General features: G+C 40.3%; 1 protein-coding gene across 1 annotated transcript; it reads left to right on the top strand.

The window, feature by feature from the left end:
* Positions 1 to 24774, top strand: MLH1 (mutL homolog 1). The gene is made up of 20 exons (XM_048511753.1): positions 1 to 124; positions 526 to 662; positions 1212 to 1302; positions 1440 to 1538; positions 3581 to 3654; positions 6069 to 6141; positions 7027 to 7118; positions 8145 to 8187; positions 8785 to 8873; positions 11575 to 11687; positions 12517 to 12610; positions 13434 to 13587; positions 16059 to 16402; positions 16794 to 16939; positions 19286 to 19394; positions 20785 to 20848; positions 21864 to 22028; positions 22489 to 22581; positions 23650 to 23763; positions 24572 to 24774. The coding sequence occupies exons 2-20, from the start codon at positions 547 to 549 to the stop codon at positions 24737 to 24739; spliced, it is 2241 nt and encodes a 746-aa protein (XP_048367710.1). The 5' UTR covers positions 1 to 124; positions 526 to 546; the 3' UTR covers positions 24740 to 24774.

Below are 24774 nucleotides of genomic sequence, written 5' to 3'. Positions count from 1 at the left end.
GCGGGCCAATTAGTAGTAGGCATGAGTGGTTGTTTGGCGGGAGAGTGCTGCCGTTTGCAGTCGCCTGATTGGCTCTTGCTGCACGGGACGCTTTGTCCAGCCAGGTGGAGGTGGGCATTCTCAGGTGAGAGGTGCAGGTTGATCATTAGGATTTATTTGCATGTAGTGTTTTCTGCTCCCGGCATTCTCCGCGCGCGCGAGGGGCTGATTAAGGAATTCATTGCAATTATGGACCATCTCCGTTTCATTCGCATTAGCCTGCGGAATTCCCCCACCCAACACTTGGGTAGCTACCAGTCCCTAAACACTCCTTAGTCCATTTGTGCTCCTGCAGTAGAGTTGCCAACCTCCAGGTGGAGTCTGGAATTGCAACTGGTTTGCAGAGCGCAGAGATCAAGTCCTCTTAGAGTTGCCAGCTCTGGGTTGGGAAATAGCTGGAGGAATGTCTCCAGGAATGTCCCAACACAGAGTTGGCAATCATAGCTTTTTGCCACTTCATATCTTCAAGTTCTGTGTGTTCTACAGGTTTTGCCCAACACTCCAATCATGGCTCTGATGGCTGGTGTGATCCGGCGGTTGGATGAGACTGTGGTGAACCGCATTGCTGCTGGAGAAGTCATCCAAAGACCAGCTAATGCCATTAAGGAGATGATAGAGAATTGGTAACTTTGTGCCTGTTGGGTATTTGTTTTGTCTAGAGAGTGGATGCTTTAGGAAACTGTTAATAATATCAGGTGTCCCTGACTTGATGAGGCCCAGCAAATTTACAAACTGAGCGCCATGCTTTCAATATGCTAATTTTAAATAAGTTAGCATTTATGTTGAAACACTGTTAAGTTTTCCACTAAGACACTATGAGTGGGTTTCTATAACTGGTCTTTTAATGACCAGAAAACCTGTTAAAAAGATGATATCATAGGTCATAAAATACTTTAAAATTGTTTTAAATGTCACTGCAATGATTGACACTTAATTGCTGAGGTCCTGTAACATTCTGTTTCGGGGGAAGAAAGTATATAATGGATCTATATATTTGTGGGACAAGCATTTAACTGCAGAATAATTAGCTCCAAAATTGTCTCGTTCTCTACTGCTTTCTTGTGCAGTTAAATGATGAAATCCGACTTGTTTGGAACTTGAATTGAAATAGAGCGTTATTGCATTAGTGCAGTTTGTTTCTGGAGGCTGATACCTGTTTCTTGTGCTTATAGCTTGGACGCCAAAGCTAGCAGTATCCAGGTGACAGTTAAGGATGGTGGATTGAAATTAATCCAGATACAAGACAATGGCTCTGGTATTAGGGTAAGTAAATCTACTCTGCAATAGTCAGACTGGTATTAGGGTAAGTAAATCTACTCTAAAATAGTCAGACTGTAATACTAACAATATTTGGGAAAATTCAATATGTTATTTACTAGTATCTGGTTTTTTCCCTCCAGAAGGAAGACTTGGATATTGTCTGTGAGAGATTTACAACAAGTAAACTTCAGACTTTTGAAGATCTAGCTAGTATTTCGACATATGGGTTTAGAGGCGAGGTAAGTTAACTGTGTATAGAAAAAGGGTATTAAAAATAATTATAAAGCACTAAAGTTCTTTTCGCTTCTGTTCCATCCAAAATATATCAGTAGTTCTGTATGTCATAGCAAACATTGTTCCAGAAATTTCAGAGTCACTACATCGTTGCTTTGTCTGGAGTTGATGCTGGCTAGTGAAATATATGAGCTTAGTCTACAATTCATTAATTAAGGGCACAAACCTGTCCACTGTATACAGTGGGGTTAACTCCCAAGTAAATATGCATAAGATGGTAGCCATAAATAGTGTTTACTGTTTGCAGCTAGAACCAGACTGTGACTGAGCTTGCCTTATGTGTAAAATGTGGGAAACATGCATAACATTGGTCATTCTGAAGGATTTATATGTGATGGCCAGTACCTTGGATTGAAGACTTCACATTTTATTTGAGATTTTTAAAGCAAGGAAAAAGAAACAACTAATTTGTTTCTGGATTTTTTGTTGTATATTATCTAAAATATGATACCACAACAAACATGCAGAAACAAACTAGTTATTTCTTCAGTTGCTGTGGCGTGGTTAAGAGCAGGTGCATTCTAATCTGGAGGAACTGGGTTTGATTCCCTGCTCTGCTGCTTGAACTGTGGAGGCTTATCTGGGGAATTCAGATTAGCCTGTGCACTCCCACACACACCAGCTGGGTGACCTTGGGCTAGTCTCAGCTTTTCGGAGCTCTCTCAGCCCCACCCACCTCACAGGGTGTTTGTTGTGAGGGGGGAAGGGCAAAGAGATTGTAAGCCCCTTTGAGTCTCCTACAGGAGAGAAAGGAGGGATATAAATCCAAACTCTTCTTCTTCTTTGTAGTGTTATCAACTACCTGGATTATTGTGTGTTTATCTGGAGTTAGCCTTTTAAGAATTGAGAGGAGTATGGGAGTGCCTCAGCCTCTAATTTAATGAATGAGGCAGGAAAACTGTATTAATTTGAATACACATATTATAAATATAAAATAAATATTTTGTATGTGTTTTGGTACATCTGTGCTGCAGAAAAACATACTGTGTATATACATGCATTCATAATTTTATAAACCTCTATCATGTCTCCTTTAATCATCTGTTTTCTAAACTGAAATCTCCCCGCCTCTTCAGCCTCTCCTCATAGGGGAGGTGCTCCAACCCTCAGCCATCTTGATTGCTTTCTTCTCTATTTTGCCAGCTCTACAATGTCCTTTTTTGAGATCTGGTGACCGAACCTATGCAGAGTATTCCAGTTGAGGCCGCACCATAGATCTATACAAGGACCTTGTAACATTGGCTATGTTATTTTTAATTCTTTTCCTAATAATTCCTAACGTAGCATGTGCCTTTTTTCACCTCTGTAGCACAGTGGGAGATATTTTCATTTAACAATCTATTACAACCCCAAGATCTTTTTCTCTCTCTCTCTCTCACTGTCAACAAGTTCAGACCCCATTAACCTATACCTGAAGAATGTGTGAAAATGAGAAAAGCACTGCTGGATCAGGTCAGTGGTCCATCTAGACCAGCCTCTTGATTCACACAGTAGCCAACCCGTTATTCTGAAGGACCATCAAAAGGGCATAGAAGGGAAAAGGTCTAATACTGCCTCTGATTATGGAGGTTCCCTTTAGCTGCCATAGCTAGTAATCACTGATGGACTTGTCTGCCATTAATGTATTTCATCTCCCTTTAAAACCATCCATGTTTGTGTGCCCATCACTACATACTGCACATTTAATAACAGCTTAATACCTTCTAAATAAAACTTTTCCTGATTTAATGAGATTTTTCACTCGTTGGAGATGCCAACTGATTAGATTCTCTGAGAGTCTAGTTAAAATATATTTGCTATTAATGTTATAATATGTTGAATATATATACCAACAAAGTAGTAGGTGACATCTTTTAAGAGTTTGGTAGTACCATTTTAAACAGAATTACACCTCTCCATTGATTTAAGTGAATTTAAAATGTAGTGACTGTATTTAGGATTGCACTGTTACTTGACTTGGTTATAAGCATGCCTTTCTTCCCTATAGGCTCTGGCTAGTATAAGTCATGTAGCCCATGTTACCATAACAACTAAAACAAGCGATGGAAAGTGTGCATTCAGGTATGTTTGTTTAGTTTTTGAATGTGATAAACTTATATAGGAAAGAATTATTAAAGTGGTTCCTAGACTGTATCCTACCAACTCTGTGCAGATAGTGCATGGAGTTTCCTCCATACCTGTAGCACCTTCTGACTTCTATTAAGTTTGTTCTCCAAGACGGGGACCTGAAAACACCCGATTTAAAATAAACAGCAATACAAACAAGGAAAATACAGTAAATAAAAAATTGAAACAAAAACAAATCCCTCAAAACTAAACTCTGTTTAGGTTTTAAATCCAGTGGCTCCTCCTTCAGTGGCTGTAGGTTTCAAATCAAGAGCTGTTTGGTTCGTACCGGAAAGGTTCATGCTCCTTTTTATGTCCAGACTTTGTAGCTGCAAACTGGAGTGAGTCAGAAGCATTGTGGAGATGGGGTGCAGATGGAAAGATGTTCTCAACATTTCCTCCCCCGCCCCCCTTTGCTAATTTCTGTGTTTGCATGACCAGTGCAGAGGAAGAGCCATGTAAGTCCAGGGACTGTTGTAAGGAGGGGAAGGGCAACCTGTCTTCTCTTCTCCTGAGCAGAGCAGGCCCTCTGCTGCTCCATGTGCTCTCCTATGCCTGGATCCCTGGCATGCTTAACAGTGCACGCACAAACACAGCAGTCTAATTTAAACAAGATATTGGGCATGTGCAGTACTACCTGAGTGGGTTCTTTTTGCTCTCACGGGGCATACATTCCTGCCATTATGGCAATTTTCAGCATTCAGTCAAATGCGTGCTGATCCTGCTAACAAGACTGAGATGCAAATTATTGCATGAGCTTCACTACCTGAATATCCCTTTGCTGAATAGTGAATCACCTGCCTCCGGTGTAGATGATGACGAAAACTGCACAACATGACCACTGATGTACAAAGTAGATGTCTCTAGTTACTTGGGAAACTCCCCAGACAAGGAAAATTTGTAAATGAACCAAATTAGAGAGAGAGCAGGAGTACTTGAAAAATAACAGAAATTTGCTCCTGAAGGAGTAAGAAGTTGAGGGCAGCTGAGTAATTTTGGAATTCTCTCCCTGAAAAAACAAACCCCCTTCAGTTGCCCTCTTCTGCCAGCAAGTGAAACTTTCTTGTTTTGTCTGGCTGCCCCTCAGTAATCTTTCCTTTCTGCCCTGTTTTTAATTGTTGATTTTATGTGTCTTTTATTGTATGTGTATTTTAACTTGGTTTTAATTGTTTAAATGATGTGTTTTTGTTTGATGTACATGATTTTTAAGATGTTTTTATTCTATTATGTTTTTATTCTGTTAACATTATGAGGGCTGTAGGAGTATAAATTGTATTAAAAAATAAAAATAGTAATAGAAAATAGAAAAGAAAAATAGAAAAGAAAAAAATAGAGGTGAGGAGAGGTGAGGAGGTGAGGAGAAACCAGTAAATCCAAGTCCCTGAAATTTAAGAGTAGGGATCTTGGGGGGTGTCAAAAATTTTGTGCCTAGAATAGTTCCTCACATCCCCACCTCACCTCACCCCCCAATTCTATTTTCCTAATTCCAAAGCCCCATACCATGGTGTGGAGGTCTTTTCAGATAAGTCAAAAGTAAAACCACGTAACGGTTCCCAAATGTGAATGGCAGATTGTGAGCACAACAGCAGTGTAACTAAAGTATTGAGGAGTATTGCATAGGAATAGTAATCATACAAAAAGAACCATGCTTCTGAAGTGCTTGCACTGATAGATGCTACAGAAAAATTAATACAGCCGTAATAGTTCAAAATAGTTTTACTGAGATCTGAAATTTAAGGGACCAACAGTCTTCAAGCAACAAACTCCAAAAGAGGAAACTCTCCTCTTCAGCATTATGCAGCTCAACATTTAGCCACTAGAGGTCTGTCTTTTTATTATTGGTACAAAGAGCAGCAATTAGTTTTCAGATGTTCCTTTACAATGTTTTATTGTACAGTGATGGCTAAAATAATGCAGGTTATATCTAATTAAACTATTCTCTCTGAACTAGCCAGTATTGTTTATTAAATTATAGGTATTCTGTGAGGAACTAGGATCTGCCTTGCCTAACGTTATGCAGCGTGGTCTGTAATTATTCCAAAATAAGTCCTACTGAATTCGGAGGGGCTTGAACAGCATTGCAGCTGTTAGGTGCAAAGCTGCTTGGGAGCATTTTTGTTACTGTGTTGGTGCTTTTTCCCTCTTGTCAACTGAAGTCGTTGCTCCATTTATCTGAAGTCAGTGCTGTCCAGTTTCAGCTCTGCCATCTGTGGACAGGCCTCCAGGTACGCTGCCAAATAGCTATACAATTATGAATTTTCAAAGAACCATGCTGCTAGTCGCTGGGTGATGAGAGTATAGCTGACATTGCTAGCTTGAAATAATACTTGTGGAGTAATGTAACAGCGGCTATTTTATTCTGCTTTTAGGGCAAACTATTCTGACGGAAAATTGAAAGCTGCACCCAAACCTTGTGCTGGAAACCAGGGAACTCAGATTGTAGTAAGTTATCTGCCTTTTATCAGTGTTTGCTTTACAAGGCCAGATCCATTCCCAGTTAGTCCTGTATCTTTTCTTTCATAGTAGCACATTTCTAGCACATGGACGTTTTTGCTGGAAACAGCTCCTAAGAGTATTGCAGAATGTCTTGTCCTCATCATTGGAATTAAAGATTTTGGTCTTAATTCACCAAATAACTGGTTTTTAGTGTCAAACACCTGCTGCCGCCCCCCATTGAAATAGTACGAATGAAAGTTCTGCAGATCACTTGCAAAAGTATTAGCTGGCATCAGCATCTCAGATGCTTGGGAAAAAGAGTAAAGTAGTAAAGTTTGAATTGTCTCTGTATGTCTTGATTTCTTGTACCTCTCACATGGAGCATCCTGTGGACTTCTTTACAAATTTTGTTGATTTTCAGTTTATTTTATATAGTTAGCCTGTGTTTAATTTATCAGATTGAAAGTTTCGGTTTTCAGTCCAATGGTCTTGTATGAACTGTAACTTTCTTTATAGAACTTGTACCAGAACACTTAATGTTGAGATTTCTTATTGGATGTAGTCAAATGTATGATAGTCAGTGAAAATCTTTTCACTGTTGGGATTAAAAATTGGAATTTTGTCTAATAATCATAGTTATGGAATTCTGTCAGTGCATTCTATCAGGGACGGAGAGAGGGGGAACTTCGCCTGGTGCACGCTTGCGCCCCGCGCCCCTGCCACACCCCCGTCCTGCTACACAGCGCCCCGCAGGGGGCACACCTGGTGCGTCACGCACACCCGTCCCCTTGATGCTACACCACTGCATTCTGATGATTGACTCTAAAGGACCTTGTGATGACTGCAATTCTTGTCTGCTTTCTGCTCTAACTTGTCTGTTGTTCTTTGCAGGTTGAAGACTTGTTTTACAATATAGCCACAAGGAGGAAAGCTTTAAAGAATCCAAGTGAAGAATATGCAAAAATACTGGATGTTGTCAGCCGGTAATGTATTAAAATAAAGGGCTCTAGTTTCTGCTAGTTGCAGGGTGATGTGAGCTGCTGTAGGCCCCCATTGGGAAGAAAGGTGGGATATAAATGAAAGTAAATAAATATTAGGATGCTTCCACAAATTGGGACATTTTCTTTCTAGTAAAAGCCTTCATGCCAAGGTCAGTTCAGTGGCACAGATACAGCCAGAGCGTGGTTTTAACCTTGAGATGAATCCTACTGAAGCTATTTGAATATTTCCACAAAATGTGGGATATTGGACGTGGACCCGATGATCGAGGAGGGACTGCAGCCTTGTTTATGCGAGTCTGAGACTGCAAGGGAAAGTTCAGTAATTTAATTATGCTTGTCAGTTTGACGAACTGCTTCTGCTCCCAGGATTATATGTCCAGCAGAAGAAAACAATCAACCTTTGCTTTGTTGTGGATCATAGAGCTGACCCCAGTTGTTTGAGCACTTGCTAGAACATTCATGCTTAACTTGAATCCAGGAAAAATGTAATAAAAATCCCTTAAATAATGTATGCACTGCAAGAGCCAGGTGGTTGCCCACATCTCTCCCTTATCAGTTTTCATGTATGTACGTGTTGTCAAGTCACAACCAAGTTTTGATGACCCCAGCAAGGGTCTTTCTAAGCAAGTGGAAAGCGGAGGGGGTTTATCATTGCCTTCCTCTACAGAGCCTTCCTTAGTGGTCTCCCTTGCCAGTACCCACTCTGCTTAGCTCCCAAGATCTGACGAGATTATATCATGCCGCCTTCCCTCTTCACAGTAATCTGTAGTAAACTAAAATGGAAAGAATGATGCCATTTGATTTAGAGTTTTCTCTCCACTTTATTGGCCACTGTTGTTAAGGTCAGGGACACCAGGATGACATCACGGCACAAGCGTAGAAGAACTGGCTTACCAAGGAAAGAAGTAGTTATATCATAGTGATTTCAGGGGGAAATAATATGTGTTAAGATCTTTGCTGTTTGCCATTTTATATGCTCTTTTTTTAAAAAAAAACTTTTCTCCCCAGATACTCTGTTCATAATTCTGGCATCAGTTTTTCAGCGAAGAAGGTAAGTTCAACAATCCGTTTCTTCAGTACTACGAATATAGATTGTGGCTTTACTTGTGCTGAAATTACAGGAGTTCCGGGGTCCTTATGGCTACTTCTTGGCCTCACATCAACTGTTCGTGGTGGTCCCCATGGTTCCCTTTGTCTGCTTCTGGTGAGAGAAGTCATCAGATTTTGAGTTAGGAGTCATCTATGTGCAGATGATATCCATCTGAAATTTACATTTTCAGATGTAAATAGCAATGCATTGGATTACATTACGCTTTTTTGAAATTCAAGCCATCACACAAGCTCTTAAAACAACAACAACCACCTTGTACTTTTCGAGGCTATAATATAACAAAATGCCATTTTGTTTACAATGTCTTAACCTTAAAATTGTTTGAGACAAAAATAATTCTTGCATATCACCTGGGAGCTTGATCTCTATGTTGCCGTGTAGACTTTTTCTGCAAGAGTCTAATAGATAATGGCATGCTGAAATAATATATCTAAACAAGTTTGTTTTGTCTGTTTAGCTTGCAAGTCTACTCTTGGATTGGTTGTTCTTCACAGCATGCATATTAGTATATATGAGGTTAATGTCTTCTGTTTTCAGCAAGGTGAGACTGTAGCAGATGTCAGAACACTGTCGAACGCTACCACGGTGGACAATATTCGGTCCATCTTTGGGAATGCTGTTAGCAGGTATACCAGTCCCAAATACAGATTTGCTTACAGACATATTGTGAACATTTTAAAGTATATAAAAACATTTAGATTAGAAGCATTATGTGTCCTGGAGTGGAATATAGTTAGAATTCATATTGAAATGGCCTTTGTGTATAGCATGTTTTTAGTTATTTTCCTAAGGGGACTGAGAAAAGGGGGTAGGGAAGAAATTGTATAGCACTCTTTATACTTTGCATATTCGCTTCCCTGAATATATCTAGAGGGGAGTTTATGATATTGAAACTTTTAGGAATCCCTTATTTTGTGGGTGTACAATTTATGGTTTATGCGTCTCCGCTTCTCACCATGGCACTTGTTTGCAACATGATAATAAATTTCTCCTCTCCCAGCAGAGAAGGGTCAACAGGATCAGAGTAATTATCCCTTCCTCTCATGGGAACAAATGGCTAGGTGGGGAGGGCTGGTGATACTAATTTGGGAATCTTTTTCCTTCATGACAATCCCCGTCCCAACAATTTCTGACACTGATTATATTGGTCTGGCGTGGGGGGCTGCAGACAGTTTGGCTGCCTTGCCATCAGTTGATATCCTCTCTGGCCTGTTAGAGGAAGTATGAGGCTGGGCTTTGAGGTTTTCTGGTAGTTCTGGGGGATTTCAGCATCCATGCCAATGTAGCTTCCTCTTTGTTGGCTTTGAACCTAATGTCTTCCATCGTGGGACTCCTTTTTGTTTGTCAGGTTCTACACACGTTGTATCTGAGCATTGGTATGGTGGTAGATGTCGATCTGGTCTCTATTGATAGAGTGCTGTGATCAGATCATTTTGATCTGAGGGCTCATTTGAGGTTAGCTCTAGTCAGGATATGAGACACCCCTGTTGTGCACTCCTGCCTTGATTGGATGCCTGTGTGGAATAGCCTCTAGTTCATCTGTCACTCCAGTTGCCTCAATGCAGCCTTAAATGAACACTTAATACTTAAAATTTGTATTTAAAGCACTATTTAAAGACAGGGCCTGCTTTAAAAAGACACCTGAGCTGTCCTGTCAGTGCCTTGAGACTTTCGGCTGTAGTTTTTAGAAAGAATGCCTGTCCTGTAATTGCACAGGCAACCTAGGGACAAATGAGCAGAATCGTTTGCTGCCTGTTCTCCAGGACATGTGCCAGCATTGGCATAAAGGTCAGTGAGAGATGGTTTCTAAATTTAGAAACGACAGTTACAGCTCTAGGCTGAACAGTCAATGAGCAAAGCATGCTAGCCGATGGAGTGAAGAGCAGAGGGCCTTACTTGTCTCGTAGCAGCGGTCACTGTTGAGTTTGCGTGGCTGTTAATCTCCCTTTGCTGTGTATGTTGATCCCCTGACCTTTGACTTTTTTTCAAAGGATGTAGGTGAAAGGTGGGGAGCCTAGCCGTTGATAGGGGCCCCCTCCCTCTCCTTTTATCTTACAACATCAAGTGGATCCTACCGCCCCGTCCCCTCTTGGGGTTTTTGGGAGAATTGAAGCTGGTGCCATCTTGTCTTAATGTTAATTTTAATAATGCTGTATTTTAATGGGGTAGGGTTTATTTTTATTAGAGCCGTACTAATTTATATTTACTGGATTTTAACTTGATATTGTGCTCTATTATATGTTGTTCACCACCCTGAGCCCTTCAGGGGAGGGCGGTCTATAAACCCTATTATTATTATTATTATTATTATTATTATTATTATTATTATTATTATTATTATTATTATTATTGGCTTATTGCCATTATTATTGTACTAATATTCCAGACTGGGGTAGGCCGTATAAAAACTCAAACACTAGTTATAGATTATTAATAACATTATCAAGTTATTATTATTAATGATATACCAGTATTATGCTCTAATAAAAAATAAACCCTACCCCATTAAAAATACAGCTTTATTAAAATTCACATTAATACAAGATGGCACCAGCTTCAATTCTCCCAAAAACCCCAAGAGGGGACGGGGCGGTAGGATCCACTTGATGTTGTAAGATAAAAAGTATTAGTATTAATAATAATAATAATAATAATTTTGGTTGCTGTTGTGTTTTGAACATTATAGACCAGTTGAAAGTTACTGTAAGAAGAGTGAAAATTTCGGCTTATGGAAGGATTTTCGTGGTCTCAGTGTGGTTTCTCTCTCTGACCCTTCTGCAACACAAAATGTCCTATGAAATGCTGCTTCTGGAGGGTGGGGGATTTTCGGGAATGGATTGAAGGCAGGAAGGGATAGAATTTTGGGGTGGGGTGGGGGATATAAGGTGTAAAAATTATCCCTTCCATCAGCAGAAATTATTGATGGGATCCAACCTTAAAATTCAAGCTATGTACATTACCTGGGAGAGCTGTGATTGGATCTGGTGGATGTTAATCTTAAAATGCAACCCAGGGATGGGGAGTGGTATGTGGACATGCTTTTAACCTTTTCCATAAGAAGCTTAACCCCAGAATCCACTTTGACCTCTGTGATGTTCTTAGGGGTATCAAGTTCCATGGGAGCATAATGTTTAGGAGATATAGAAGGCTGTGGGGGGAGGGGGGCAGAGGCAGGAAATAGGATCCAAACCAGATCAGACTGGCAGAAAACCATGGAATATATGTCTGTTAAATAATCAAATTTACCAAGGCTTGATCCTGAACTAGAAAAGTGATCCTAGTAGTAAGAAGAAACTAATTACCATTTCATTTAAAACGTCTCTATAGAGAATTGATTGAAGTGGGTTGCGAAGATGCAACGCTGGCATTTAAAATGATGGGCTATGTTACCAATGCAAACTATTCAGTGAAGAAATGCACCTTTTTGCTATTTATAAATCGTAAGTACAGAAGTATATCTTTCAGTCCACTTTAAGGTAGAATGTTCTTTGGCGCTTTAACAAGAAGCAGCAGTGGCAGATGCTGAGTGCTGTTTTCTTTTATGAAAAATCAGTCAAGAAAGGAGGGAAAGGAGGTGGTTATGTTGTGTGTTTTCTGCCACAGAGTACATTTTTGGAGATTTGAGAATTCGAGTGGTTTATGATAAAGGGACTTTTTGCTGCTTGTGTTTGTTTCAGTACGAGTTTGCTTTGCTTTGATAGTAAGGGCTGTTTCAGACTGAGGAATTTGCTGCATCTGGGTGGCAGACAGTCTCACTCCACATGAATGCTAGCAGTCAGGATTGCTGCTGCCGTCTAGAGTATAGGGACAGGTGGTCTAGCAGCTGAGGAGCCAAGCCACAGTTGCAGTATAAGTTTTCCTTGTACTTCCTATTTTGGCACTGGAATAAGTGGCCATCTGGAAGAGATTTAGCTTGTTGTGTGTATGGGTAGGACATGTCAAAATAGTGGACCCTACTTTTGTCTTATACTCATCTGAGCAAGCTTTGCTTGTTTGTTAAAATATTTATACCCTACTTTTCCTCTTGGAAAGCCTTCCTCCAATCCAAGGAAGTGCCTTCCCACTTAAGAGTCTCTTCTGTCAGATGGATGGTTGGATCTACCCCATTTATATCTTGTTAACCTTCAACATGTATTTTCCAGTTGTTTGTATGAATAAAAAGTTGAAGTCATGCTGTTTTAACAGAGATGGGTGTAAAAGTGGCATTGCAGAGAAATAAACGTATCAGTCTAACATAACAATCTCCCTTTCTTATTGGTGTATTTGCAGATCGACTGGTTGAGTCAAGCGCTTTGCGGAAAGCAATAGAAACTGTATATGCCGCTTATTTACCCAAAAATATGCATCCCTTCTTGTACATAAGGTAAAATAATCGCCACTTAAGGCCAAATGGCCAAGAAGACAAAAGAGGGATAACTTGGTGAACAAAATGAGCATAGGCACAAAGAAGAGTTGATTTTTTTTACTCTGCTTTTCTGAACCTTTAAGGAGTCTCAAAGCAGCTTACAATCACCTTCCCTTCCCCTCTCCACAACAGAGACCTTGTGAGGTAGGTGGGGCTGAGAGAGTTCTGAGAGAGCTGTGACTGACCCAAGCTCACCCAGCAGGCTTCAAGTGGAAGAGTGGGGAAACAAACCCTATTCACAAGATCAGAGTCTGCTGCTCTTAACCATTACAGGGTATTGACTTTCATATTATCAAATAGAAACAAACAAACAGAGAGAGAGAATTCTAACGATGAAAACAGTGAATATGGGTTTCATATTATACTGGAATGCCAGGAATGTAACTTTGTGTTTATCTTTCTGGTACTCTACAAAATTAGCCAGAATTCTACAAAATTCCTGGACTGTGGCGGGGCATATAACAAGGGGGTGTCTACACGCAGTCCTGAGTGTTTCCAGTTAAAGTATCTCCAGTATCAGATGAAAGGGTTTTTATGACCTGTGACCTGAGCTACATATTGAGCTGAATGGGCCATTAGCCTGACTGGCTTCAAGATTCAGCTTCAGATGTTCATTTTGAATAATCCGATAGCATTCTAATGCATGAGAAATCTGAAAATGTTCTGTAGAGCCGAAAAGCTCTGCAGCACAACATTTGCATTCTATTGACAATGTGACTACTTTGGTGCTGAGCTTGCCGCTTGATTGTCTTACATGGCGGTGTTTCAAAATCCTTCACAGCCTTGAAATATGCCCCCAGAATGTGGATGTGAACGTACATCCTACAAAGCATGAGGTTCACTTTCTCCATGAGGACAGCATCTTGGAGCGTGTGCAGCAGCATATAGAGAGCAAATTGTTGGGCTCAAACTCTTCAAGGATGTATTTCACCCAGGTAAGTATGGTTTTAACCAAAAGAAGGACATTTTGCCACCGGGCGGGGGGGGGGGGGGGCATGCTGTTCCTTTGTGTTCCTCTTTCAAAATCAGAGCACTTATGTGCTTCCAAAGTACCTGGGCGAAATTACTAAAACAATAACAGTTAACCCCAGAGATAGTTTTAACATTCCTGTCTAAGGGAACAATCAACAAAATAATATGTTTATCATTACTATACTCTGTCTGAACTTGTTTTGTTTTAAAATTTTGTCCTGTTTTGTATGCCAATAAAGGCTTGTGTTGTTACTATACTCTGTCTCAGGAAAAGATGTTAGTACAGTCGGGTGCAGTAGTCGAGAAAATTGTGTGCTTCCGCATTAGAATATAGTCCCAAACAAATATGAGAATTATCATACATTTTTATGCTGGGAAGGCCAGCCAGGAGTAAAGATGTAGTTTTAACAGGGTACACTGATGCTGCAGACCAAGTGACTCCTGTAAACATCACACATTTTCTAGACTACACAGTTTTAAGGCAAATGTGACCCTATGAGAAAAGTGATATGGAAAGAGGTTCTTGATGTAGGAAGCTCAAAAGCCATTTATAGATACCCCGTTTCCCCGAAAATAAGACATCCCCTGAAAATAAGATGTCGTAGAGGTTTTGCTGAAGTTCTAAATATAAAGCATCCCCCGAAAGTAAGACATAGCAAAGTTTTTGTTTGGAAGCATGCCAGTCGACCAGAGCATGCAGCTGTGGAGCAGAAAAATAAGACATCCCCTGAAAATAAGACATAGCGTGTCTTTGGGAGCAAAAATTAATATAAGACACTGTCTTATTTTCGGGGACACGGTAACTGTGTTAAGCCAGAAAGGGGACTAAGACTGTTAAATATCTGTTAATGCAAACAAGGTAGGCAAGAATTGGTATGAAGTTATTTCTGTATAGTGGGTTTTCTGCTGGAAAGCCCTATCATATTAAGTTATGTTAACATGTTGGAATAAATGTCCCCTGATCTCAGAGTTATCTGCTTCAGGGCCTAAACTGTTACATATGGCATGGCATAGTATTTTGACAATGTAGAGATCTCAGAGCATTATGATCTTGCTGAGGATGCCCTCCTTTCTGTTCCAACCAGTTGCCACTTTCACTGTGCTGCCTGCAGGCAGGATTCTCCATAAACAAATGTAGTGCTTGTTGGGGGCAGGGATGTGGGCAAGGTAAGAAGTCCATAATCCCCACATTCTGCGAGGAATTTGACAGTACAGTGGAGCTGCACTGAGATTAACATATTAATTCAGATTAAGAGGTTTAGAGCCCTAACATTGTCACCAGCGGAAAACACCATCTGTCGCATAGCCTACATACGACAAGTGAGATTTTCAGGAAGTTCTGTTAAAATGGCTGACAGTATTTATATATTGACGCGATTCCCTAATATCTAAGCGGCTAACTGGCAGTGCATTTAAAACTACTTGTGTTATTTCTGCAGCGATCATACCTAGAGCACTTGGCTACTTATCTAGCAGTTTACTGGAAAGCAAATGACTGTAACAGTGAAGTACCCATAATTGTCTCTACAACTAGTGACTCTAAAATAGTAGAAGAGGCTTGTGTCTATATATTAATGTGGATATCTTAAAATCTGCTATGAAAGTCAAAGTGGGGTCCGTCCACTTTTTCATACCTGCCAGTCCTCTTTGTACCTGGGTTCAGGACCTCTGGAACCCTGAGAGGGAGAAAGGGGACAGAGGCAAAAAGAACAATTTAACTGCTCTTTTAGTCAGAGAGGATTTGGAGATTCTTGAGGCAGGTTGGGGATCTTGCTTTGCCTCCAGTCACTTCAGGTGAAAGCAAACTGGTTAGTGTGGTGGCCTGCTTGACAGTTCACATATGCCATCTTTCGGCGTTATTGGAAAGCTTTGGGGCAAGCGGTGATCTGCGTTTTAAAAAGACTCCAATGGACAATCTGAAAGACTAGGAAGCCTGTAGAAAAACGCCTTTGACTGCAGAGTCAGCGTAAGACTGTGGAGCTGCTGAAATCTGTTGGAAGTTCCTGGCTCCCTTTGCTTTTGCAAAGCCCTTTTATATGCTGTCCAATGAAGCTATGAAATATAATAAATATCTGCTTAAAAGAAATGTTGGATGATTTTCACTCCTAAAAGGAGTAAGTAGGCGAATGAGTCTCCTGGCTAGGAATGGAGCACTTGTACTCCATAACTGTGAAGTTCTTACTGGTAGATGGTACAGTCTTCGTAATAGGGTCTGACTCCTTGTTAAACAAGGCTGTGTGCTGTGTGATAAGGCTTTATCTTCAATAGCCGCTTTGCATATTTAAATTCTATAGTTATTTTAGAGATCCAATAACCCTTAGTGGCACCTCATGTTTGTTCTGCACAAGTTTAAATGCCCTTCTTGGACAGCGGCTTGTACATTTTCTGAAATAACTAAATTGCTTCCCTTCTTCCGACCTTCTCTTCAATGAAGACGTTGCTTCCGGGTGTCACTGCGTCTTCTGCTGATGTTGTTAAACCTGCAAGTTCTACCTCAGCTAATCAAGGAGACAAAGTCTATGCCCATCAGATGGTCCGCACTGATTCCAGAGACCAGAAACTAGATGCTTTCCTTCAGCCAGCTAATAGACCCAAGCCTTCAGAACTTGCTGCAGAGGAAAACAGTAGCAAACAGGCCTGTAAGGACCCTGGACCACAAGATACTGAGATGGAAGAATGCAGTGATTTTGATATAAGGGCGACAGCAGCAGAAAATGTGAATAAACCAGAAGAGTCATCAGAAATACAACAGGTGTCTCCTGAAGATACCCCTGCTAGGTAAGAGTTATCTCTGCCAATTGTTGCTTGTCTTTATTGCTCTGCTTGTAACTGGTAATGTGGAGGGGTGGTAGTGTTGATGTACTCCCTATTTCTTCCTTCTTGCCAAGCTGTGGTCCAGTCTCTCTCTACTGTGATGTGTAGAAGGCAAAGTTCCAAAGGAAATCTGGATTGGGATGGGCTGTCCTTTTCTCCTTGGGAGTGGCTGGCGTAATCTGATCCCATACAACTGGGGAGCAGAATAACACTTCGGATAAACCGAAAAATTATTCTTGAATGGTTTTCATGGAAGGAGTTTCTTGACACTAGTCCTGAATTCATCATAGCTTTCTACTTTGATAGCTTCAATGCCTTTCACAGTGGTAAAGGATGTGTTTCCTCTGTAATGCAGAAAGAAACAGAAAATAGATGGCGATGTGGAAATGAAGGAAGATGCAAGACAGGATCTGACTGCTGCTTGCACCCCTAGAAGAAGAATTATTAACCTGACTAGTATTTTAACCCTTCAAGAGGAAATTAGTGACCGGGTTCACACAAGTAAGCTTATTGCTCATTGGTCCTAATTGCTGTCTTTTTATACATTTTTGGACACCTTTCATGACTTGTGATCATTAGCATTAGGTGTGTATTTTCAATATCTTGGCCGGAGTAGCATGAGGTTAAGACGACATATTTGAGGTCAGCTTCAGTACTAACAGCTCTGCTTAAAGAGAATGGATGCCTACATACCCAACAATTTAACGTTCACTTCCACCAAAACTTCTAGGGCAAAGGTTATACACCAGTGTTTAGAGGAGGCTACTTTGATGTTTGATTTTTCTTTAACTTGTTCTTGATTGCTAGTGGCATGCAAAATGTTGGCCTGGAAAAGCAAAATGCTGTTTATGTTTTTTGGCTACAGATGCAGGAATATTGAGGTAGTTCCCAGCAACACTGGGAAGCATTAATGTTGCTCTTGGAGGCTAGATTGCAGCCAGTTTCTGATGCTGGTTTTGAAGTACTTATCAATGAAGGAAGCCCTGATTGACTGAGAACATGTTGCCGGTTGCATATGCCCAGTTGTAGAAGCAGTTCAGACATGTCAAGTCACATTCTGCTTTCTGGCCCAGTAAATATTTATTTTGCAGGAAATAAGAATGCTTGCACATCCTTTTGTCAAGAGAGGGAGTCCTCTTAACTGCTGTTAACCTAATTTTAAAGTAGATATCCTGTTGACAAAGCAGAGTTAACTTTCCAGCAAAGGCTTACTAACTGCCCTGTATTCACTTAGAAATGGCGATGCTATTAGTTACATTCAGCTATGAATACTAAAAGAACATTTATACTCAATGGGGAAAACTTTTTTAAAAAAACTTACCAGGTCCTCAAGCCTTCAATTCTGGATATGTGCAAGTGGACGCATCAGAAGTAGAAGGCATAGTCCAGCGTGGTGTAGTGGTTAAGACCAGGTGGATTCTAATCTGGAGAACCGGGTTTGATTCCCCACTCCTCCACTTGAGTGGCAGAGGCTTATCTGGTGAACCAGATGTGTTTCCGCACTCCTACATTCCTGCTGGGTGACCTTGGGCTAGTCACAGTTCTTCGGAATTCCTTCAGCCCCACCTACCTCACAAGGTGTCTGTTGTGGGAAGAGGAAGGGAAAGGCGTTTGTAAGCCACCTTGAGTCTCCTTACAGGAGAGAAAGGGGGGATATAAATCCAAACTTCTTCTCGTGCTTTGCAGTCCGGGGCTGCTTTGGTTAGGACTTAGACATTGGAGTCATCTTTGGCATCATAGAAGCTGCTCTCCCCGGCCATGTTCATGCAGCAAGTCCCCCTCATCAGGCAGATATTATTCAGAATATGGCTGGAGAGGATGACATCGGAAACAGTGTCCTTCTACATATCCCCACCCTTGTCTAGTTTACCACAGTCACTCACTTCAGCCTCCTGTAAGCATTCCAAGCACAGGAAGCTCTCTTCCATCCTGTTGAAGAGAGGTTATGAAGGTGCTTGTGCTGTGTTTCAAATAGACCTCCCTTTGCCTTCTGTCAGGATGTCCAGTTGAATGGAATCTTCAAATTCATCACTGAATGGAACCCTGTAGCAATTCCCATTTTCCTAGAGGATATTGCATACTCTCAAGATTCCAGCTCTGAACAGTTTGATGAGTGTTTGTAGTTATGGGACAGCTTACAAAGAATCATGGCCACTCGTCCACACTGGCATGAGACTGATACATGGGTGTACTGATATTTTCCAGCACTATCTTCAGATTCCTCACACACACCATGGAGGATTAGGAGACACTGGAATGTGCTGTAGGTAATTAAAAGGACCACTTAACATCACTGGGCTAAGTTCTTTTATAGCCAGATAATTACAGAGCCACCTGATTTAGCAGTCATTGTGAGTAGTTAAATCCAACCAACATATTTCTATGTGAGAATATTTCTGTGTGTGTGCACCAAGGACACTGTGCTTTTCTTGCTACATACTGAGTTTATTGCTTTTGCAGCTATGAATGATGCACAGTTCCTGCATAGAGTTGTTTACAAAATACACCCTATGCATGAAGAAAGTCAACATATATGAATGTAATCTGATGTAATGTCATTTTCTGTATCCTGTTTGAACACCAGTTTTTCTGCTAAATCCTCAAAGTCCAGTTTGGAACCTCTGACAATGAGTGTAAAATGGAGAAAGTATATTCTAAAATGCTTCATAGAAGGAAAAGACAAGTCTAGAATCGGCACGGGCAGCCAAATGCAATATATTTTGGCAGAAAGAACTGCCAATTGAATTATATGAGACTAACCTCTTTAAATTTCTGATGTCTCAGGAGCTTGCTAACATCCGTGATCCTGTTAATTGCTCTGAACACAGATACTTTGTTTCTTTCCAGGTCTTCAAGAGATGCTTCACAATCACTCCTTCGTCGGATGTGTTAATCCACAGTGGGCATTGGTGCAGTATCAGACAAAACTGTATCTTCTGAATACCACGAAACTCAGGTAACAGCCTGAGCAACGTTAGGCGTGTTAGCTGTTTGGTGAAAATAATTGGCATTTAGGAAGTGCAGTGGTTTGAGACAGGAAGAACATGTGAAGGTGTCTCCTCTTGCAGTGGGACAAAATCATCCCCATCCTCCTTCTGCTTCTGTTTAGGAATTGAGATAGCTAATGAGGAGCAGGGGATGGCTTAGGAGAGCTTGCAAAAAATTTGCATAGCCCTTCCTGAACAGTTGGAGGCATGACCTAACCAACATGGATGACTTTGTGCCACTGCCAAAGAAGACACCTTAATAGTAAGTCCAATGCGTCAGCCATCGATTGTCTTCTTTTGAAGCATGCATGGGACTGCACTGAAGACACGATGATGAACATATTTGCATTTAGGACAGGTCTGTTCTGGCTGCCTCTGGTGGGGACACCCTTCACTGTAAGGCAGTGTAGAGAAATGGGGAATGAGATAACAGTTGGGCAATAGGAACCAGAAGGCATTGGTTGAGCTATACTGGCTCCTTAAGAGTGAGAGCTGAAGAACCTTCTGAAGAAATGTGGTAATGCAGATGAGGTGTTTATATTGGTTTCCAAAGAGGTAAGTGTCAAATTGGAGCTGAAGTGTCTTGAGATCCAGAAGCCTGCTGGTTTGAATTCTAGAGCTTGGGAAGATGGCACCTGGTGGCCCAGAAGTCTACAGTAGGAGCAAGCACTTTATCTCTTTGCTGTTTGCACTATGCAAACATGTTTTCGGTCATGAAAAGTGGTGTGGTTCTTTAAAAACCAACTGTGCTGGTGAAACTCTTTATAATGCCTGTGAATTGTCCCAGGTTTTTAAAACTATTGAATACTTGTGCACCAGTACTGGAAATTTTAAACCAAACAAAAGTCTGTGTAGCCACAAGGAGATCTTATGTAAGTGCAATTTACTATTTTAAAAGAATTAACAAGTCTTAAAGCACCATACAGCAATTACTTAGTGGGTATATGCCATAAAGCTAAAGGGTAAGAAGACAATATTACCATACAATAAACGGTAATAAATTCAAGACAATAGGAATGCATATTCAAAGACTATGCATCTGAAAACAAGGCAAAATCCATTAACAGTCCTTGTGCCTACACAGACTTTTCTTGTGTTGTTGGTTTATGGTTTATTGAACTGTATCCTCCTCAGCAGTATTGGAAACTTATCAACTTCATTGAACACGTTTGTTTGACGACAAAATATCCAGCGATAGCTGCAGTATTCATCTAAAAAAGGAACCCACATCTGTACTTCTAACTTCTAGCTAAATATAATGGATTTATTATTAGCATTTGTTAGTGAGACTTTTCTTTTTGTAGATGCCCAGTGCTATAAAAACCTTGTACGTAGAGCAAATTAACTTTTCTTTTCCAGTCAAGAAATGTTCTACCAGATCCTTGTTTACGACTTTGGGAACTTTGGCATTCTAAGGTTGTCTGTAAGTATATGCTGCTTGGATCCAAGTGAGCTATTTTAGCTATCCGTAATGAAGTGTTAGTTGCTTCATTCATTCGAGAACCACTAAAAACAGAAGATAATTTATTGCTATGGATGATTCTGCAGCTACTGAATCTTGAGTTAGTGGTTTACCAGAATCTGGCTTTTTCTTAAGCATCACAGATTTATCCATATTTCTACATAGTTGGACTAAAAATGCATTTTCTATTTTCTTAGGCCCCCTAATGTAGGCCAGTGTGGTGTAGTGGTTAGGAGTGGTAGACTCTAATCTGGAGAGCTGGGTTTGATTCCCCACTCTCCACATGAACCAGGTTTGTTTCCCCACTCTTCCACATTAAGCCTACTGGGTGACCTTGGGCCAGTCACAGTTCTCTCAGAATTCTCTCAGCTCAGCCTTCCTCACAAAGATGGCTGTTGTGGGGAGGGGAAAGGAAGGAATTTGTAAGCCACTTTGAGACTCCTTACGGTTGAGAAAAACAGGGTATAAATCTAAACTCTCCTTACTTACGCTTCAAAATTTTTGGTAAGGTTGATTTTAAAGAATGCTGTTATGTGCCAATACATTTATTTCTGTTTAGTAAATATAAAGCTTTTTCCTACGTATGCTTTAAAATTGAAATCTCTTATAAAATAACAACATGCAATATAGTCAAAAGAAAAGAATATAGAAGTACCAGTATTCAGAATATTCAATAGTCTTCAGAAATTAAAATCTATTTTGAAAGAACTCTGTGATGGTAAAACAAAATCATAAATACCTATTGAAAGGACAAAATGAGCTTTTTTTCTGTTAGACAAGATTGGTTTTCACACTAAATGGGGGAGGGATAATAAAGTCTTAAAGATGGTGGCATATAACTCCCCCATGGCCAACATTACGTAATGATACATGTTATGTGAAGTTCTTAATTTTGCAGTGACATTGTGATTGTTTATTTTGTTCTGAGTTCATGAACAAATATGTGGTGACAGTACTATGTATTTTGGCAAACTAGGTACCAGCTCCCCTCTATGATTTGGCCATGCTGGCCTTGGAGAATGCTGAGAGTGGCTGGACAGAAGAAGATGGCCCAAAAGAAGGTCTTGCGGAATACATTGTTGATTTTCTAACAAAGAAGAGTGAAATGCTGAAAGACTATTTCTCCCTGGAAATTGATGAGGTAACTCCAAGGCAGGTTTGTCTTACAAGAATTAGCCTATTGGACAATTCATTTCAGTGTTCAAAGGTAGGACAAGGTCCAGAAAAGGTTTAGGTCTTACGGAAAAGCTCCATATAAATACATAAAATGTTCTCCCTTGAAAAATTGGAAGGAACTGGAAGACAGCACATCACCCATACCTGGTTATTGTGTTTAATCATGCTGTGGAGAAATTTTAAGTTGGTTCTCATGGCACGGCTTAATGGGATACAATCTCTTATTCGGTTGTCTTTTTATTTGGCAACAGTTGCAATAAACAAAAGCATTATAGATGGGAGCTGTCCTAATTTCTAAGAACAGAACAATTCAAAAACAGAAAGCAGGTGTGTTTTGCAAACGTGCAACTCAGCTATATCTGATACACAGATATGTACTTTGAAAAACAGTGGACATTCAAGATAATGGAATACTCTGTTTATAGGATGGAAATCTTACAGGATTACCACTTCTGCTAGATAAGTACATCCCCTTGATGGAAGGCCTACCCATGTTTGTTCTTCGCTTAGCCACAGAGGTATGTTGATATTCATTCAGATTCACCTGAATAGTATTTTCAAATTAACAAGTAGATTTGGTCTTCCAAGTAGCTTTTGGCCTTCAGTGTCTGTGCTATTTAGGGACAGAAGATTTAGCAAAGGAGTAGAGGAATTGTGCTCTTTTTTTAATACAGCTAAAGCTGCGTCTAGCATACCTGAATGCAAATATGCATAATTTAAATCTGGTTTTGCTAGTCAAGTGAAGGAGTGAAGAATTATGCTGGGCCTTGGAGAGCAGTCCCACTGAAGATCCTGTCTGAGCATATCGTTACAAACCATAGAAACTTCCTCAGAAATGAATGTTGGACTTTTCTCTGGACTCTTCTGGGGTCTTGACCCACCCATTATATTTTTGTCAATTTGAGCATAAGTGTAGCTTCTGCTTTCCCCCTTTTCTGTTCTGTCCATTTAGTGCAAGATAAACTGTTTTGTACTACAGGAAGCAAAGCCTAGAAGATGCCTATTCCCATTTGTTTTCATTCATCTATCTCCAAGAGGGGATGACATCACCTAGTACTATCTTAAACTGAGCATGAACTGCACAAGTTAATGCAGTCCTCTTACAGAGCCCTTACAGGAATGCTTCGTGCAATCTACTTTCAAAGCAAATACAGGCTGTTTATATAATAAGATATTCCTTATAAAAAATTCAGAATGAACTCAATAAATGCAACTCAGAACCCCACTAAATAGCAGTTCTGTTTACCCTCCATTCAGGCCACTATTGTGGAGGGTGGTTGTTATGGAGATTTGGGGAAATTCTCATTTAGAAACACTTGCCACGGGGAGTGTAGCCGTTGTATTTCAGACCTCCAGGGCCTCCACAACATTATGGTCAAGCTCCACCATAAGGATTCACATTGGTGCTGGGTTGATATTAACAGACCTGAGCTTCCTCTAAAAAGAAGAGCAATTCAATAGTTTAAATATGCAGATATTATTATACAATGTATGCTACTATAAAGGAGTTTCTTCAAACACGTTTGCACGTTTGCAGTTTACTTAAACTAAGCCTACAGCAGTGTTTTCCCACATTCTTTCACCAGGTAAACTGGGATGAAGAAAAAGAATGCTTTGAAAGTCTCAGTAAGGAATGTGCCATGTTCTACTCCATTAGAAAGCAGTATATAATGGATGAGTCTGATCTTAATACTCAACAGGTATAGTATTCAGTAGCTGTCTTTTAACAGATGAAAAGGAAAAAATGTTATCCCGCTACATCTTGACATTCTACAAATAGTGCAGCATGGTGGAGTTTCTGAAGGCTGACTGAAGAGGGGAGTGGTTGTTCCATAGTTGGGTTGTCCCACAGCCGGAAAAGAAACCGAACCTGCTAAAGGATCTGTGTAAGATTCCATATGACTGGCTCTAGTGGCAGCTGTCTTTACTGGAGTAAGGAGTAGTAATGTCACAGTAGCTAAGAAGGTGAGAGAACTCAGTCTTCAGTCTGAATTCCTAGATTTCCTTCCAACTCTGCCATCATCCAAGAATCATGTGGCATTCCTGTATTCTTAGCTGTGTTGTAAAAAAAAAAATGCCTTCCAAAACCTCGATATAATCGTATAAAAGGTAACCAGAATTGAAATATTTGGCTTTTTATGTTCTTAAAGAAACACTAATACTCTTAGACTGAACCAGCATGGGGATTAGATGTTGGTCTAGGATCGGAGAAACCCAGTTTCAATTCCCATTTTGCCACGGAAACTTGTTAGGTGACCTTGAGGCAGTCACACGTTCTAAGCCTTGATTCTGGTAAATATTTTGATGGGAGACCTCCAAGGAAGACCAGGGGTAGGCAATGATAAACCAAATGTCTCTTGTTTTGAAAATTCTGCAGGGTCCTCAAGTCAGCTGTGACTTGATAAAAAGAAAAAAAACCTCTTGAATAAAGATAGTACCATTTGAAGTGTGACATAACTAAACTGCATGACATTTATTTGAATGTAAGCTTTTTAAAAACCTTTTCAGGATGATGAATCAGGATCTAGCACACACACCTGGAAATGGACAGTGGAACATGTGCTTTACAAAGCTTTTAGGACATACCTTATGACTCCGAAGAACTTTACAGAAGATGGAACCATTTTGCAGCTTGCTAATCTCCCAGACCTATACAAAGTTTTTGAGAGATGCTAAATACAGATATATGAATAAAGGCCCACATCTATCTA

Source organism: Sphaerodactylus townsendi, linkage group LG11, assembly GCF_021028975.2.
Source record: "Sphaerodactylus townsendi isolate TG3544 linkage group LG11, MPM_Stown_v2.3, whole genome shotgun sequence".
Taxonomy (NCBI): domain Eukaryota; kingdom Metazoa; phylum Chordata; class Lepidosauria; order Squamata; family Sphaerodactylidae; genus Sphaerodactylus; species Sphaerodactylus townsendi.
The sequence above is the reverse complement of the archived record's forward strand: the minus strand, read 5'-3'. Positions and strand labels throughout refer to the sequence as shown.

Bases quoted from the DNA above. Each gene is read 5' to 3' on its own strand.
- MLH1 (XM_048511753.1), top strand. From the start codon at position 547: ATGGCTCTGATGGCTGGTGTGATCCGGCGGTTGGATGAGACTGTGGTG. The intron at 8,188-8,784 runs GTAAGTTCAACA...TTCTGTTTTCAG, and splicing joins TCAGTTTTTCAGCGAAGAAG to CAAGGTGAGACTGTAGCAGA. The intron at 22,029-22,488 runs GTAACTCCAAGG...CTCTGTTTATAG, and splicing joins TCTCCCTGGAAATTGATGAG to GATGGAAATCTTACAGGATT.